Genomic DNA, 18,371 nt, shown 5'->3' on the forward strand with positions numbered 1-18,371 from the left:
TACAGGACATTTTATAAAAAAAAATGGCGAAATGAACCTGGCTAGCCAAACTTCTCTCGCTACTCACTGCTCCAACAAAGCTATGAGAAGAACGATTAAAAATGACACACCTTAAATTTTATGAACACCGTCATAAATTGGTTGATCCATTCGATGTGTCTCTGTCTAAACTTACTAAGGATATTTTTACTACATCTTAAATTGTTGCTTGTCATTTACGTCGTCTGGTCTTTTAATTACCGAACATGACATATTCCCGAATGTGACTGTTTTGATGAGTATGATTTTGCATTACTATAAGACTATGGCATGGTATTGGTTGCAAAAATGCGATATTTTTAATTTAAATGCAGTATTTTTTATTTAATTTAAGACGTGACAGGGTACTTGTTATCCAACATTAATGTGTTTAGTTTTTGTAATTCTGATCGGATATTGTTAAATGTCTTATCGTTTGTACTTGTAAATCTATTTTTTTTAAATTTTCTATTCATATGTAAAAGTAAAGATAATTAATCACCAAGTTCAACTATAATATCTTAGTTTGGGACATAAATAAATAAATAAATAAATAAATTGTTTATTAAAGTGTCACATATTGATTGCAATAAAATAATTCATACACAATATACATCCATAATAAAACAACCAATATCCAGCCAAAAACTGACTTACGAGACACTGTTATACCAAATACATATTTACAAATTAAAATAGCGTAAAAATAAAATATTAAAAATAATATACATTTTTTTCCCCAAATAAATAATCCTCAGCTTAAAACTCTAATAATTAGTTTTATATAAAACATATACTTATGTCACAAAAATGATAAAAATTCTCAAAGATTTCCATATATAATTGAATATCAGTTCATGAATCACATTGTCTAATAAATAAAATAAAAATTTAACTATATACGTTCACGATTCATTTGTTTCACAGTTTGATTTAGAAGAAATACCGGCATAGTTATATAATACTCTTAATTATCTAATTACTAACAAAATTCTATATGAATAAAATTGTAATTGTTATATTATACATCAAATATCATAATTACAAACCTGATTTTGAACTATATCAAAATTTTAGAAATTTACAAGTGACGTCACTTTTGTAGCGTGATCATCGTGTGACAATGCATGTTTTTATAAGACCGCAAAAAAAATTAAAAAAAAATTGGTCGTATATTGGTATCACGTCGTCAGCATCGTCCGAAGACAGATGGTCAATAGAAATCGATAAAATTTTAACACAAGGTTTATAACCAATAAAGGAAGGTTGGGATTTATATTGGGTGTTATGGTCTTAACAGTTTAGGAATTATGGGTCAAAAAGAAACCCAAAAAGGCATTTTTCTAGTTTCAAGACAATAACTTGTGTTTTTATTAAGTGTATGGATCTCTCTGAAATTATACCACAAGTTTCCATATACCACAAAGGGATGGTTAGAAATGGCTTGGGAGTTATGGCTCAAACCGTTTAAGAATTAGGGGCAAAAAGGGGGGGGGGAACAAGGGTTTCTTGGTTAATGGACAATTAAGTCAATTTTAAAGCAGTGCAAGGGAGGTAATCCAAAAGTTATCCAAACATAATATGTTGGATTACCTCCCTTACACTGCTTTAAAATTATGTATAAAGAAATATTGTATCTTCTTTGAGGTGGTTAGCTGTCAATTTATTTTAAGAAGTTACTATTAAATTTATGCTGATGTATTAATTTTCTATTATAAATCTTTTAAATTAAAGATGTTTTTAAAGGGGGTAATTATGGTTGCATCTCCAACAGAAATTTGAATTGAAATTATGACCATAACTAGAAGGAAAATGGGGAGAGGGGGGTACATATTTTTTTTACGGGTTGGGATAAATATGCAACAGCATAGTGTATTGCATAAAATTTTAAAAAAGGGTGTAATTTTTATTTTAATTTTGGGAGGGGGCAATTCGCAACAGCATAGTGCATTAGACAAAAGCAAAACATTAAGCATATTACCAATTCTAATTTATTTGACTACAGTTGTTCTGTGTCTAAAACCTATTATGTGTAAATATTTAATTACAATCCAAATTCAAACCTGTATCAAGCGTGAAAATTGTGTCCAATTTTGCCCCAACAGTTCAGGGTTGGACCTCTGCGTTCGTATCCAACTGCGCTTGGCGAAGCAACCTATTTTATGCTGTCCTAGGTGGTTTTACGTGTTTTTATTCTGTGTTTATTTACTATGTCGGTTTTGACATGAACATCAATTATATAGTAATTTTTATAAATTTACTGTTTTCTAAAGTATGGATTATTCTAAATACTAAGGCTTTTCTTATCTCAGGTATAAATAACCTTCGCCGTATTTGGCACAACTTTTTGGAATTGTGGGTCATCAATGCTCTTTAACTTTGTACTTGTCTAGGTTTCTTTACTATTTTGATCTGAGCATCACTTGTGAGTCTTATGTAGACGAAACACACGTATGGTGTATTAAATTATAAGCCTGGTACCTTTGATAAATATTAGCATGTCGAAATGTCCTATTATAATGTTATTTGTGTATTTTCTGTCCGTAATGTTCTTGCATTTATTTGTACTGTAGTCCTGTCATGTAGTGTTATCGTTTTAATGTTATATTTAACATTGCCATAAGAGCGCGAGGTTTGGCTAGCCGCAAAACCAGCTTCAACCCACCATTTTTTCTTAAAATGTCATTAACAAAGTCAGGAATTTGTCAGTTGTTATCTTATAGCTAGTTTCTGTGTGTGTTGCAGAATTGTTTTGTTTTTTGTTGCACTTCTATGTTTCTGATGTTTCGTTGTTTTCGATCTTAAAGTTGATGTGTTTACCTCAGTTTTAATTTGTCACCCGGATTTGTTTTCTCTCAACCGATTTATGACTTTCGAACAGCGGTATACTACTGTTGCCTTTATTTATAACAATGTCAAAACATTTCGATGAAATGACAACACTATGTGACAGAAATAAAGCACAAACACACGCAACAACATTCATCACAGAGAAACGCACAAACCAACAATATAAAAGTCGACACAACATGCAAACTGCAGAACTGATAGAAAAAAGTCTACTATAGGTTTTAGTTAGTTTAGAATTAACCAACTACAGCGTTCATTTGACATCGACATAATGTTTATGGATTATTTACCAGTATTAAGTTATTTTGCAATGACTGTAGTCAGATCATTACCATGATATCAGTTGGAACATTTCAACCTTTTCTGACTAAATTTTTTCACGGCTTCGGTTTGTTTTCGTTTGGGTTATATCGTAATATCATATTTGAACAAGATACATGATTATGTTTGGTGGAAATTTCAATAATTTTATATGTTGTATTAGGTGGTTATGAACTATGGTTAAAAACAGCGGAGTGAGAAGGAGGATATAGTTACCTACTTGAAATGAAAAGCATCTTATCAATATAAATGGGTCAACAATAAAAATGCGACCACAATGTGGATGCTTATATGAAGGTTGTATTCGAATGCTTTATTGGATGTAGCTTGCTTAGAATATATTGGCAAATAGATAAGAAACCTTATTTTTTGTAACCCAAAGTCTTGAAAACACAATTTAAAAAAACAATCAACTATCAGCAATTATTCATAGAACAGATATTGAACCTAAAAACGAGACAATATCAAATATTTAATACTTCCAGAATGTTTGCAATATCAACGAAGCCGTACTTCATCTGTTCATTAATTTTAGAGCTCTTAATCCAGAATAAATCCCATAAAGTATGAAAACCCCTGAAAAATTATCTGTCCAGATGAGGGATGAATGTTGCCATGAACTCGAACGTAAACCTTTTCTCCTGCATTAAGCTGTACTATTGTTGAAGTTGTCCCGCTTCCATAATCTTTATGCTCTGCTTGATTGCCATAGCTTCCACCATATGCTAAAATATTACCGTCTCTTACAATCTCAAATTCTAATCTCTGTTCATAATAAACTAATATTGTGCAGAAAAACGCATAAAGTCCACTTTTAGGAGAGGTGAAGACACCGCGGTCGCCATGAAATGCGCTGTGCGTGTCAAATGGAACAGAGCTAAATGGTATGATCTGGTTGTCTCCAAGATTGGAAATGGGTCCAGTCACATATGCTCGAAAAGCAACTTTAACTGACACAGAACGTCTTTTGATTTGATTTGATATCACAGTTTTACATTCTTTGACACTATGGAGACGATGGCTATCACTTTCTCTTTTTGTGTTATTACTCTGATGTAGATTTTTGGGTTTGCCTTTGTGGTCTCCTCGACAATCACATTTCTGAAGAATCTTGTTTACTTTTTCAAGTTCGTCAATCCTGTGGACCAAATCTTTGACAAAATCTCTAATATCCCGCAACTCTTCTCTCTACACGTTCGTTTCGTCAACTAACGATACTGCATGAAGCCCTACTCCGAACAATAGAATTAATGTTATCCTTCTATGGACATGTAGTTTTGACATGTTCATAGCAATTACTAGTACGAATAGGTTACATATCTAACAATACAATCTCATCAGAAGAGATAAGTTTTACTAAAATAAATTAAAGGTAAGCATATATTAACTTCATGTTCACTTGTCAAAAAACATCACAAGAGGATCATTTAATTGCACATTCAGATATATTGATGATGTTCTTTCCATTTATATTTGAAACTTCCTCCATCTCATCTTTAGTACCAGAATCTAAGATGAATGATACGGTTTTAAGTTAAAAATTAACAACGTTCCCTACCTTTGTAGCAATAAACAAACTTTGTCAGCATATGGAATTTAAATTTCCCAACACATTCGGCATCCAAGAGCTTGCAGCTGCTACCCAGTGTCTGAGTAGAAAGTTGACGAACCATGATTGTGCAAAAGAACTTTTTCTAAAAAAATTTCAACCTTGTTGATAAAAAATCCATATTAACTTCATAAATGATCACCTGGTGGTCTTGTAGTATAGATTCAAAGGTACTGCCGTTGTTTATCATCTTAATAACGTGTTATAGTGTACTTTTTATTTGTCTTTGTAAATTATCAACCGTTACTGTAATATCCCTTTGGCGTGGTTGGGTACTTATGCATCAAGCTAATGCGTTGCTGTGCTGTGGTATTTTTTTTGTAATCTTGTCCTGCATTTTTGCTTATGTGCTTTGTCTATATGTCATTAAAATTATAACACAATGTTGACTACTGTTCCCCTATTTTTTACATTTTTACCTTTTAGTTCTGTTTTTTTTCAAACATTGTTGTCAATATAGTGGAATTTATCATACAAGTGAGAGGTCCAGCTTGCTATAAAACCACATTTTTTTACATAAGGAAATGCCTGTACCAAGTCAGGAATATGAGATTGTGTTCCATTCGTTTGAAATGTTTCAGATTTTGATATGAATTTGACTTGGAGTTCGTATTTTTGTTATTTCACTTTTCCCCGCTATATAGATGCATGGTGTCTACTTATCTAATAATTTGAATTTGGTGACTTTGTTTTAATGTGTTTAAACACAATTGAAATAAAAGACACTATAGATACAGTTAAGTCCGCCTCCTGTGTTTACTTACATAGGGAATTTGACGAGTTTGAGAACAAAAATGTACGACAAAAGCAATGTATGCTGGCTCCCAAATTTTAACTTTCCATTCCTATGTATCAACATTCCAACAGCACCTGCATATGGAGTATCTAATATCTTTTAGTTGATACGATATTCCAAATCTTGCGATTCTCATGAGTCTTCGAAAGTATTTTTTATTTTCTGGAAATGTATTGCTTATAAAAGGTTGGGAGTTAGGTCAAACAATAATATTATTTTATCCCAGGCAAACTTTGGTCTAATGGTGTCTGGTGCAACAAATTATCAGCCGGTTATCATCGGATTATTTATTACAGTTTCCCAAATATATGTTCCCGTTGTTGTTACCAAACTTCGTTCTTTTCTTTAATTATGACATCACCCAGTTTTGCACTAAACACTAGTAAGACGAGAGATGCCACTAGCGAAGCATGATCTGCTTACCTTTCCATAACACCCGACATCCTCCCAATTTTTGGTGGATGTTTCACAGTTTTTAAGTTTTCCATTTAGTGATTTGTTAAAGTATTTAACTTTTCGTCGTTTTTGCCATGACACCAGTTTTCTTAGGCTTATATAGCTTAACTGTTGAATCCCCCCTTGGTTTTTCACACCTCTTTTGTATTCCTTTTCAACCTTATCATTTGTAGTTCATTTTGCCAAAACATTGTAAATGTTTAATGACAATATTTTTTTAATTTTAATTATGAATAGACCTTTGGCATCTTTCGCCTCTCTAAATGATGTGTTTATCTTTAATAAAATTCAAATAAACTCATAGATACAAGGATTGAAATTTTATATATACGCCAGACGCACGTTTCTTCTACAAAAACCTCATCAGTGACGCTCGAATAAAAAAAGGCACTGGCTACGGTTACATGGAAATGTAACAATAATAAAAATATTATTGTTACATTGGAGACTAATTGCCGGAATGCAAAGTTGGGTGAGGAACCGATTAATTACAAATGTAACAATAATTACTGAGGCTACGGTTACATTACGTTATTGTTACATGAAAAACAGCAATGTACGCTAGATTAATTTAACTTAAATCTTCTATAGTTGTATTGCTTCATTCTTTCATATGTACTAAACAATACTTGTAATTTAATACTGATAAATAATAAAATGTTATTATTCAACAAATGGTGTACAACTTGAATAGTTTTACTACGTATTAATGGTTTTGATGTTCTTAAAGATACTACTCAAGATTAGGAGTGTGACTGTCAAAGGCGAAAAATATAGTTCAATGGTTTCACTTTTTTAAAGTATTTAACTGCACACCTACTCTTATTACTGTCATTATACTTTGGACCAATTTTGTTTATGGTGAAAAAAATAAAACTTGGGATGCGTTTTAAACGCAACTGAAACAATATCAAGACATACATTTCATACAGCTTTATAACTAAGTTACTTGACGCAAATTGATAATCAAAAGCAAAGTTTGCTAACTGTAACTTAAATACTAAGAAATTCTGTATGTACACGTATCCGAGGAGGACGTAATTTCGTCAGTCATCAAAAATGTGTCGGACTTTAGAAACAACTTACTGGATTTGTAGAAATTGTCATTGTAAATAAAAAAATACAGTAAATAAATTGTATGTTATAAATGAATGTAATAAATGTCCTCAACTTTTATTATTTAGTACATATTACTAGTCCCATCGTACATTGCTTTTTTCATGTAACAATAACGCAATGTAACCGTAGCCTCGATAATTATTGTTACATTCGTAATTAAACAGGTCCTTACCCAACCATGCATTCCGGCATTTAGTCTCCAATGTAACAATAATATTTTTATTATTGTTACATTTCCATGTAACCGTAGCCAGTGCCATAAAAAAACGTAAACTAGGCCAAATAAAGTACGGAGTTGAAGAGCATTGAGTAGTTTTGTTAACAGTTAATTTATAATTATGAACATATCAATGATAACTCAAGTCAACACAGATGTGCTGACTACTAGTCTGTTGATACCCTCAGGGAATTTAAACTCCACCAGCAGTGCCATCGACCCAGTGGTTGTAAAATTTATAAGCTCATCATAGATACCAGGATTGAAATTTTATATATACGCCAGACGTGCTTTTCGTTTACACATACAAATATGTATCAAGAAATAGGAAAAACTCATGCATTCATGAAATACCTTTATTAATTAATGATGTTTTCCATGCTTTGTTGTTGATCAGTAAACTTGTGGAAGAATTTTGTGAAGAAAGAGGGTGCACAGATTTACCACAAACGCTGTAGAACATAGTTGTGTCATGCTTTGGCTCAACAAATCATTATCATCAAATACATCAAACACATTTAAATAAAACGAGAACAGGGGGCCTACTGTAGGATACGTTTGTTGCATCAATTGTCTTTAACAAGCCTTCATTATTCTCAGTACAAAGATCATAAATACATGTTTGACAATCAGTGGGATTATGTACAACGTGTTGTAAAGGTTCCAAAAATCTACGTACAAAGGCTGCAAACACCTGCATTAAAGTCATATGAAACTTCAAATTAAAAATAAATGATGCATACATGTATATTTTCTACAACTAAATTGCTAGTTTTCATTATAAAACTTATGTTACATATACTTTTTTCTGAAGAAAATTCTTTAACTTGTCCATATCTAGAAGATTTTTTTTTCTGAATTTTAGTGCTTTCCTTTAAAGTTGGAAAATACTGGACCTTTTTATTTCTTAATTTGAAGGGTACTAATTTTCTATCCACATTCTAAGAATAGACTATTTTCATATTACCAATTTTTGACTCTGTTGTAGGACATTCTGGTGCTCGGTCAAGCAAAAGCAACTAAATAAAGAAATTATTTTGTTGTGCATAGAAAACATAAAAGCAGCAAATTGCTCCCCAGAATATACGATGGTAGGTTTCACTTGATCAGACTCAGTGTATGCTTTATTTTACTTGAAAGATAATCAGAATGTCCTACCACAGTAGACAACTTTTTGAAAATTTATATTCGCTGTAATCAAGTCTTTATTATGAAAAAAGTTTATTGATTGAAATGATCACCTCCTGTTCTTCATATATCATTTTGGGGTTTACCCCGTATCTAATTATTAAGGTTAACGGATATTATATTGTGAGCAATGCTTACCGCAACTCTACTCAGTTCCCATAGCTATATTATATTATCACTAACTGTTTGGGTCTGTGTATTGCCATGTATGTAATAGTGATTTTAATTTAGATTATAAAGGAACTATTGAAGGTTTAAACTTCATCAGGCAAAGTTGGCTTTAGATGGATTTGTCTTTTTATTTATGTCTCTTTCAGTTCTATAGCTCTTCAACTGTGTCTGTTTTATTCATCTGACTTTCAAATATTCGGCTTTGAGAAGACCCGGCCTTGACGGCATAAAACTTTGCTCAGTGCTCGGAGCACAAAAATCATGCTCGAAACATGAAATCCAGCAATTTGATTGGTTGATTTTCGAGTCTGAGTACAAAAATCATGCTCGAAAAGTTTTATGACCGTGAGGCCTGATGACGGTAGTCCAGAATAGCGCTTCATACACATTAAATTTATAATGTGTTGTTTTCATTTTTTAGATAGCTACAGAGTTTGCTAATTTAGGAAAAAGAGTGAGCACTCCAAGAATAGAACATAAACAGCTGGGAATAGATATGGTATTTAATCATAAAGTAGGCCATTTGTAGTTAGTAATAAAAAGACTTCAAATACATAATGTACTCCTTTTATTTATACATCATATATTAGTGATGCAAGAGATCATACAATTAAATAAACAAACACACAATTTAGACAAAACAAACAACATAACAAACAAAGTTAAGACACATTAATTAAAATACACAGAAACGTAAAAAAATCTTATTATGCTTCAGTAAGTAAAGCAACATGTTTGTGTAGATGATTTGATTTGATTCATTTTGTTTTAACACCACTGTTAAGCACCACATTAAGGCTATTTCGTGGCAGCCAGTTTTTATTGGTGGAGGAAGCCGTAGTGCCCAGAGAAAACCACAGACTTCGATAGGAAAACTGACAATCCTAGTCAATTAAAATTGGAGTTGAGTGCACCCTCACAAGTGGGGTACGAACTAACAACCTCAGTGTTGCCTGGCTAGTGATAACAGTAGTAACTACATGGATCCAATCGACCACCGAGGCCCCAGTCTATGTAAACGAAGTAAAATAATAACATGAAGGATACCTTTTGTACTGCACCACATTCCAAAGTAAAATAAAACCTATAAACAGAATGAAGAGTAACATTTTAATCAGGGATGCCATACTGGTTCTCTCCAATATTCTTTTTAAGACAGCAATTTTACACATACTCATTATGTAAATATAATTGAAATATACAAAATAAGAAGATGTGGTATGATTGCCAATGAGACAACTATCCACCAAAGTCAAAATGATATAAATTTAAGCAACTTAATATGCTAAGTGAAATAGTAAAATTTGACACAATAAAAATATCACATCTGCCTAAATATTGGATAAGATCTCACCAAGAACCTATTAGATTATGGTGTCCTGAAAAGTACTTTATAATTCACATTCATTGCAAATTTCAGTGCAATCAAGATAATGACAATGAAAAAATATCAGATAATATATAAACTATAAAGAATACCCATATTTATGATCAATTGATCTGACTTGCCATAAGATACTGCATTATCCTACAATAAGCACCTCTCTAATCTAGTAATCATATTGCTGCACCATTAAAGCCTTTATATATATCTTTTATATACAAACAAATTTCATATGATAACAAACAAGATGGAAAAACTAAATCAAATAATACAGTTGTTTACACGGTTCTTTTACTTCAATTGAACTTATATTTGAATCTAATTACATACAAGTACACATTTAAATTATGTATCTCTGTAATCAACATTAATATTTAATTTGTAATCCTTTTACTTTAGACTTCAAAAAGAAATTTTATGAATTCTAACTATTTACTGTCTATTGTTTCTAGCACAAATTCTTAAAATAACATTAAAACAAAGCTGCAAACAGTAAAAACATTTAATATAAAAAAAATCGGGTAAAATAAAAACATGTTGAAAATATTTTCAGGAAGACAATTTTTAAATGTAAACCTTTTTCTGACATAGAAATTTAAATGAATGATTACCATATAACATATAAAAAAGAAAATAAAACAAGTTTTTGTTCATCACAGCTGATAGCAAGCTTTACCTATTGCACAGATATTATAACACGTCTAACACTGATATTACAACTAGACATATAATTCAACTAGTAGTACCTAATTATATACACAACCATTTTACGGTTTTAGTACATGTAATGCAGATTGGTTCAAATGTTCATCTCCCAACAAAGTCAACCACTTGTACTTGGTGAATAATGAATTGACAAATGCAGTTGATATTTAATCTATCTGGGCCATAAATATGATCTTTACAGCATTCAAATTGTCCATGCCCATCCATTTCCAAACAGCACCAACATAGCATTATAGTTATAACACAGTCATGAAGGTTGGCAAGATATTGCGATTCCTTGTTTATTCATCACTTATTTCTTGTCATTCATCGGTGAGGGACGTTAGGTGGTTCATCTGCTTCAAATATAATCCGTAGATTAATAAAGCCTGATCTGTAAAGAAAATAAAATCTATCAGTAATATATCTGATGACCCCAGGCTACTGTAAACCAACTTATTTTTTCATGAATACTTTATTATATCACATTTTACCATATTTAGTCAACTTTGCAGCTATTTAATTTACTTAAGGAATGATCAAAGTTTTACATATTCACATGATTTTTCGGAAGTTGCGATAATAAATGGCTGACGAGAATAAGTTGGTTTACAGTATCTATACACCTGATAAAGTAGCTTGATTCACTTCATACATCAAGTGTGAAATTCTGTTTTATTTTATCTTAGAAGTTTTCATGTTTCAAATCCAAGTTATTTTGCATCACAAAAGCTTGAATAATTGTTTAATCTCAACTCTTTCAGATGAATGTATATGCACCTAGTCATCTTGGAAATAACAATGACTTTAGATTTATTGTACCAATTCACTACATCATCCGGATTTTACTGTTATTTTTTATTTGACTTCTGATACTTATACACTACTGATAATTTGAAAACAGGGGGAAAATTCTTTGCTACAATTTCAATGAAGGACTATAGTGATAGCCCTGAGATAAGATGTAGCCTAGAAAACATCTCTAGCTTGAAAGAGTATAGATAATATTTATGACTAATTTCTAGGAAACATATATGACATTTTCATTCTACAGGACTAAGAAAAATCCATATTGGTCTAGCAGCTTGAGATATAAAATTTTGCACAGAAAGATTAAAGGAATAATTAGTGATAATACCTGAATATTTGAGTACATTTTTTATTTCTTATAATATAAGATGAGAGACACCCTTACACATATATACAATTATAAAATGACAAAACTAATGCATTGCTTGAGTACACATATTTTGCATTACTCTGGGTGCGCTTTCTATGTGATAGAGACACAAATCTATTAAAAACTAAAAGTTAATATCATTAAGAAAATAATATACAAACCTTTTCATATAGAGCCATATGACAGTTCCTAACAACTCCTTTATAATAATAACAGACATAAATATCAGCACAATATAACAGGTATCCTCTATAAGCTTCCGTATACTGAACAAAAACTCATCCATTTGTAAATCAGAGATGTTCGTCTCTGAAGTGGTGTGCCTGAAAAGGAGAAACATACAGAACAATGTAACAAGTAAGTCAGAGATGTTTGTCTTTGAAGTGGTGTGCATGAAAAGGAGAATCATTTCAGAACAATGTAACAAGTATCATAATGAACAAATCATTCATCTGTAAGTCAGAGATGTTGGTCTCTAAGTGGTGTGCCAGTAAAGGAAAATCATTTCAGAACAATAATATAAGCATTCTATTGAACATTCCACTGTTTACTACAGCTATCTGCTATTGTTAAAGACTTTATGTTGCCCTTCACATGTTTCTGGTTATTCAAATTGTTTTAAAAATGGTTATCTAATTAGCATACACCCCATGTCTAAATTTAATCATGAGCAATGCTCCAGATACAAAGATAAGTTTTGGCATGTGATTTAATATAATCTTGCTAAATTAAGGGCATACTATACAATTATAGCTTTTGTATGAGGTTGATACAAGGATATATTGACCTGAGAGAAGTATATTGACTGAGGACGAAGTCCGAGGTCTATATACTTCTTTGGGTCGATATATTCTGTATTGACCTCATACATAGGCTATAATTGTTATATTATTAATTTCCGACCATACTTGTATCAAAAGATATCATGTCATTAGATATCATATTGTCTCCTCGACAATAACAACATATAATTTTTTTATTTTTTTTACATCTTATGTATATAAAGATTTTTTTTCTTCAAATAATCTATCATAGATATTTTTTATAAAACTTTTTACAATATCATAAAATTCATTACATGACGTCACAAAGTATATCTGTTTTTAGATATTCTAAAAATAACCATGCAATATGCTTTTTGCTATCCGCCGTTTTCTCTGTACTTTCGAAAATATGGTTTAACATGTGACTATCCCTGAACGAATCAAATTAGCTAAAATATACGAATTAATAATATTATGATATACTGTTTTGTGCACATCTGACAGTTTATAAATTCCTGGTTTTTCTAAGATACTTAAAACAAAAAATTGGGTTTGCTATGTTGTCAAAGCTGTTGTATGCTTGATTTTTTTTGTGTGGGGGGGGGGGGGGGGTAGTTGGGTGGTGCTTAGGTTACAAGACCCAATCTTTCTGGTTGAATAATGAATATCAGAATCTGCTTTTAAAAGTATCTGTCTAGCTTGTAACTGTTGAGCCACCTTCTTTCAAACTAACATAAAAAATATGAAAACATACCTTAGATAATGTCTTGGACTGATCTTTTCAAACTGACAGGCTGACACTATAACCTCTGGAAGGTTAGAGGTTACATCATTATCACATACTGCTGACACATTAATTGACCTTAGATAATCACAGTAGAAAGATGAATGTGCACCATGCATTGACTTCAAGTGATCTTCTGTTGATCTGTACAGGAATAGGTGGCGCTGTACATATAAATTAGCTATTTCTTGGTATGCAGGATATTGCATCAAGTTTATACGATTAGAATGAGTTTCTAATCGTCTGTTGATGAATTTCTCATTCAGTTTCAGCAAATCATCCTAAAAAAATAACATGACAAAAAATAATAATACCTGCATCGACACTTTCAATGACTTTTGTGGCAACAAGAAAAATCTAAATTTAAACATAATGTATGTGTTATAAATTATCCTGATTCTATATGCATATCTTTTATATTGTAATGTTCATCATGTTCTTATTCAATTTTCTTGTTTATTTGATTATAGTTAAACTTTCAGGGAAGACGCATTTGTATCTCATCATTTGGATAACAAAAAGAAAAGCAGATTAAGATTAAAAGAGGGACGAAAGGTACCAGAGGGACAGTCAAACTCATAGATCGATAACAAACTGACAACGCCATGGCTAAAAAATAAAAAGACAAACAGACATATAACAGTACACAAGACACAACATAGAAAACTAAAGACTAAGCACTAAGACTAAACTATTCTTACTTACCATATTATTGTAATATCCTAGATAACTAAACGTTTCTCTGTTGACAAAATGGAATGTTGCCATTGACAACACATAAACAAACAAACAAACAAACACTGTAGCTATCACCTTGGGGACAAACATGCTGACCATTGACTGAAAATGTAAAACAAATATTAAATATTTCTTGTTAGTTTTTACCTTGTAAAATATTTATGATACATTTCTTTTTAGTTTAAGGTTATAACTTTTAAAAAATGTTGTAAGATTTGATTTTCTTTCGTCAAGTATAAATCATTCTAATAAGGAATACTGTAAGTTATTACATGCATTTAGTATTGTGACTTTTGAAAAATGGACATAATGTGAGATTATTTATTGCAATTTTCCGACACATTGCAAACAGATATATCTATCAGATAAAAAATGCAACTTTTTAATATTGTGATGCTTACTCATTCGCATTCATTGCATTCAATAATTTCTGAATTGACAGTACTGCTAAAAGGGAAATAATACTGACAAACATTTATCTTTATACCTTACTTTAATGTTATCTGTCAGACAACATTAGTCCTTGATATTAGATTTTTTTGTTTTGCTACCATTAAATGTTTATTTTTAAACAAAATGGAGGTTTACTAACCAACCTACCATCCCTCTTCCCTAAAGCATTTGAAAGATGTAAATTAGAGAAAGCAGAAGGTACTATAACCCAAATTTTTCTCCCTCCACCTAAACATTGGAAAGTGTAGAAGTGAACACATATAAATTGATGCTGTCCTTGTTTTAATGAGTATATTACATAGTTTACTCCTGTACCATAATGCTATTTTCTACATAAATTTGGTTGGTACATTTAAAGCTTTACCTTTAGCATTAAATCCCTCAATGTTTTACAGAATCCTGATTTAAACAATCTTTTTTGTCGTTTAGCAGTTTCATCATCTACTTCTTGTGTTGGATCTACAAAAACAACAAATCAATATCTAAATAAATTAATTATTTTTCCTTAAAAAATGCCTTCTTAATGAGAAGTTAGAAATAAAATTGTTTAAACTAAATTTAATGCACACAATCGCATCATAATACTTTTCAATTAACTCCCTTTATTTCACCTATTCCACATAGATATGTATAGCTAGAGAAAAGCATAAACATCCCAGAGTACTACTAAAATCCATCCTTTATCAGCGGAATAATCCCTGGTATCCATAAAGATACATGTAAAAAAAGAAAGCAAAAGTTGTTACCTGTTTTGTCTCTGATGTCAACATAAATAGGATATCCATATAATATCAGACTACAGACTCCCACAGCTTTTAACATGCGATGTAGAAACCAAACCACATCTATGACAACCATCAGGGCAAAGAATACCATATATCCACTGTAACTACTGGCTTCTTCCTCTCTGTAAGGATCACTCTGTCCTTGAGAGTGGTTGCTATGTAACATGTCTGCCTGGATCCAGAAGTTATGATACTGATGAGTTCTTTCTGAATGAGTGTTGGTTGCTGGATTTGGATGAACTTTTGGTCCAGGAATGAAAACATCATCAAACTTGGGTAATACAGGAACAGGGATTGGTTTGTCTGGAATAAAAAACATTTCATTTACTGTGGATTAATTATAATTTGTTGGATACTAATAGTCACAGAATTTCATGGTTAACGATGAACCACCAATTCCAATATCCACTGAATTACAATTCTCCTTTAGGAATTTATGCACTTTGGCCAAACCATGAAATCAAAATATCCATGAAAATACAAATTTTCCTCAATCCACGGTTCATTTTCTGGAATTGATACATAATATACTTCCAATTTCTAAAGCAGGAGGAGTATAGTGATTGGAGAGTCAATCCATTTACTCATCTAAAAGACAATAGATTTCAATCTTTTAAGTATATCAGGTTTTTCTCATCTAAGAGACAACTTATTTAAATCTTTACTTATTCCTAATCACTCTTAGAATGGTCTGATTGGCAAATATTCTATTCAGCTTAAGACAACTGATTTAAACCTTCATGTGTTTTAACCTTTGAAGGATGTCTAGTTGACAGATTTTTCTGGTTTTACTCACCTAAAGATAACTGAGTTAAATCTTCAGGTATTCCTAGCCACTGTAAGAATGGCCTAGTCGGTAAGTTTTCCAGATCTCTGACATTCTTGACAGATCTACGTAAGAACTGTGCTGTAGTTAACCATTTATTCTGTTCCATACTTCTATAAGTCTGTTGTAACTCTGTGGTAAATTTCTGTCTCATAAACTTTATATAACTTTCAAATCTTTCTCTGAAATGAAATTAGATTGTTTTGATTTTATTAGGTCATGGGTGGAATAATTAGAGCAGATGAAAGGATTATTAGTTACATAGTGTGCTAGTGACCTAATAAGGTATATATTGGGTCAGTAAATTCCATATGGGGTGAGAGCAAATCTAGAATTCCCATATGGAATTTACTGACCCCATATATACTGTATTACGTCACTAGCACACTAAATAACGAATTCATCTTACCGACTATCTTAACGTGTGAAATTTAGACTAGTGACCTATCAAAATGAGCAAGTCTTCAATACTGGTAGCATTAAGAAACTACCTCCATTGATCCTACAAAAACAGATGCCAACAATAACAACTTGTTAGGTTTAAATGTGTTTTATGAATTTATTTCAATCTTAATCATCAATTTCTTCGTCTGTTGAAACCTTTAAGATTTTTTCTCAGTACCGTTTTGTTTTTATAAAGGGACGTAACACCAATACTAACCTTGTATGAAATAAGCCCCACCTACCTACTAACCTAATATGAAATGTACACAGTCTCCACATGGATGCTTTTAACCAATCATGTTACTAGAAATGTATAGGAGGTAAGATAAAATATTATGTTGTGAGCTAAATAGAAACCAAAAACACAATAAAGAAATTGATAAGTCATAGGTTGGTATGACAAGATTATATTAGGTCACTGGCTAAATTGAAAGGTATACAATGTTAAAGCATCTTACAATGTGTCTGAACATTTTTTACGTATATATCTTAGTGAAGCTATGAACATACCTAAAAATATCTATATTAGATGTAAACTTTTTTGCCAGTGTTTTCATCTGATTGCCCAATAGATTGTGAATGTCTTTCTTGACAATATCTTCTGTAGTGTTTCTCTCAATCTCCTTCCTCAACTGAAACAAAATCATATCATCTTGGTGAAAAGCTAAAGAATCCATTATTCAAGTGTCCTTGAAATTATTAATTAATTGCTAAATGCTTAGTTTTCCATATAGGCAATCAATTGCTAATTGGTTGGTAATAGAAAACATGCAAAGCAAAACTGGTTTGCCCACATCTCAATTTACTTATTAGTTGTTGTTTTTGTTAATGATCTAATTAAAAACAGTTTAAATTGCCATTAACTATTACTTGATATATCCAGTCCAGATGTATAAGCAAGCAATACCAGCTATAATAAGCATCAACTGGGGTTAAAAGCCTATACAGAATTTCATTCTTTGAGCACTTAATTTCTTTGTTCACTTGTACCCACAAAATCCACAAAAAAATGGTTTCCAAAGAATAATAATGAATCCACAGTATTATCATCATAATATTAAAGGTAAGTTGTAAATCATTGTAACACATGAGTTTATTGAGTAGTTTTTGATTAGAATTTTCTTGTAACTACAAACTGCCTTATTCTTTAGTGTAAATTGCCATTAGACATTAAGCAAGTACCAATCAATCAATCTAGAAGCATATATTTAATAAGGAATTTCTTGATTCCCAGTTGAACACAAGACCTACTTACATCATTCAGATTTTCAATAATAATAAGCATCTGCTGGTCACACATCTGTTTACTTGAATTAGCTACAGAATTTTGACGGTGGATTTCAGCCAGAAGATGGCGCTCCATATGGTCTAGTTCTAGATGTGTAAAGGCTGACTTGACTGATCTCTGTTGTTGGTAATTCTTCAGGAAAGCTGTTGTGTCACTGTAACATAAAAGGAAAATCTCATTTCATATTACTGTTTAAGCCATTCCCTTAATCATTAAAATTTTAAACAAGTAAAAAAGGTTTATAGTGAACAGCAATTTTCTGCAAGTTAACAGCT

The 18,371-nt window shown here is 31.5% G+C and overlaps 2 protein-coding genes across 2 annotated transcripts in view; both read right to left on the reverse strand.

The window, feature by feature from the left end:
- Window positions 1-3,729: 3,729 nt before the first annotated feature.
- On the reverse strand, window positions 3,730-6,082 carry LOC139515520 (heavy metal-binding protein HIP-like). The gene is made up of 2 exons (XM_071305097.1): window positions 6,018-6,082; window positions 3,730-4,327 (listed from the first exon to the last, which is right to left on the reverse strand). Exons 1-2 carry the CDS (start codon window positions 6,080-6,082, stop codon window positions 3,730-3,732), a joined length of 663 nt encoding a protein of 220 aa, XP_071161198.1.
- Window positions 6,083-9,296: 3,214 nt separating this feature from the next.
- Window positions 9,297-18,371, reverse strand: part of LOC139517881 (uncharacterized) — a 47,458-nt gene continuing 38,383 nt past the window's right edge. Inside the window, exons 24-32 of the mRNA XM_071309368.1 lie at window positions 18,064-18,250; window positions 17,319-17,440; window positions 16,335-16,546; window positions 15,500-15,841; window positions 15,118-15,212; window positions 14,268-14,402; window positions 13,533-13,843; window positions 12,176-12,337; window positions 9,297-11,228 (exon numbers count right to left, since the gene is read on the reverse strand). Of these exons, the coding sequence (XP_071165469.1) occupies window positions 11,162-11,228; window positions 12,176-12,337; window positions 13,533-13,843; window positions 14,268-14,402; window positions 15,118-15,212; window positions 15,500-15,841; window positions 16,335-16,546; window positions 17,319-17,440; window positions 18,064-18,250 (1,633 nt within the window). The 3' untranslated portion in view covers window positions 9,297-11,161. The remainder of the gene's footprint in view (window positions 11,229-12,175; window positions 12,338-13,532; window positions 13,844-14,267; window positions 14,403-15,117; window positions 15,213-15,499; window positions 15,842-16,334; window positions 16,547-17,318; window positions 17,441-18,063; window positions 18,251-18,371) is intronic.

The sequence above is a fragment of the Mytilus edulis genome, chromosome 3 (assembly GCF_963676685.1).
Source record: "Mytilus edulis chromosome 3, xbMytEdul2.2, whole genome shotgun sequence".
NCBI lineage: Eukaryota > Metazoa > Mollusca > Bivalvia > Mytilida > Mytilidae > Mytilus > Mytilus edulis.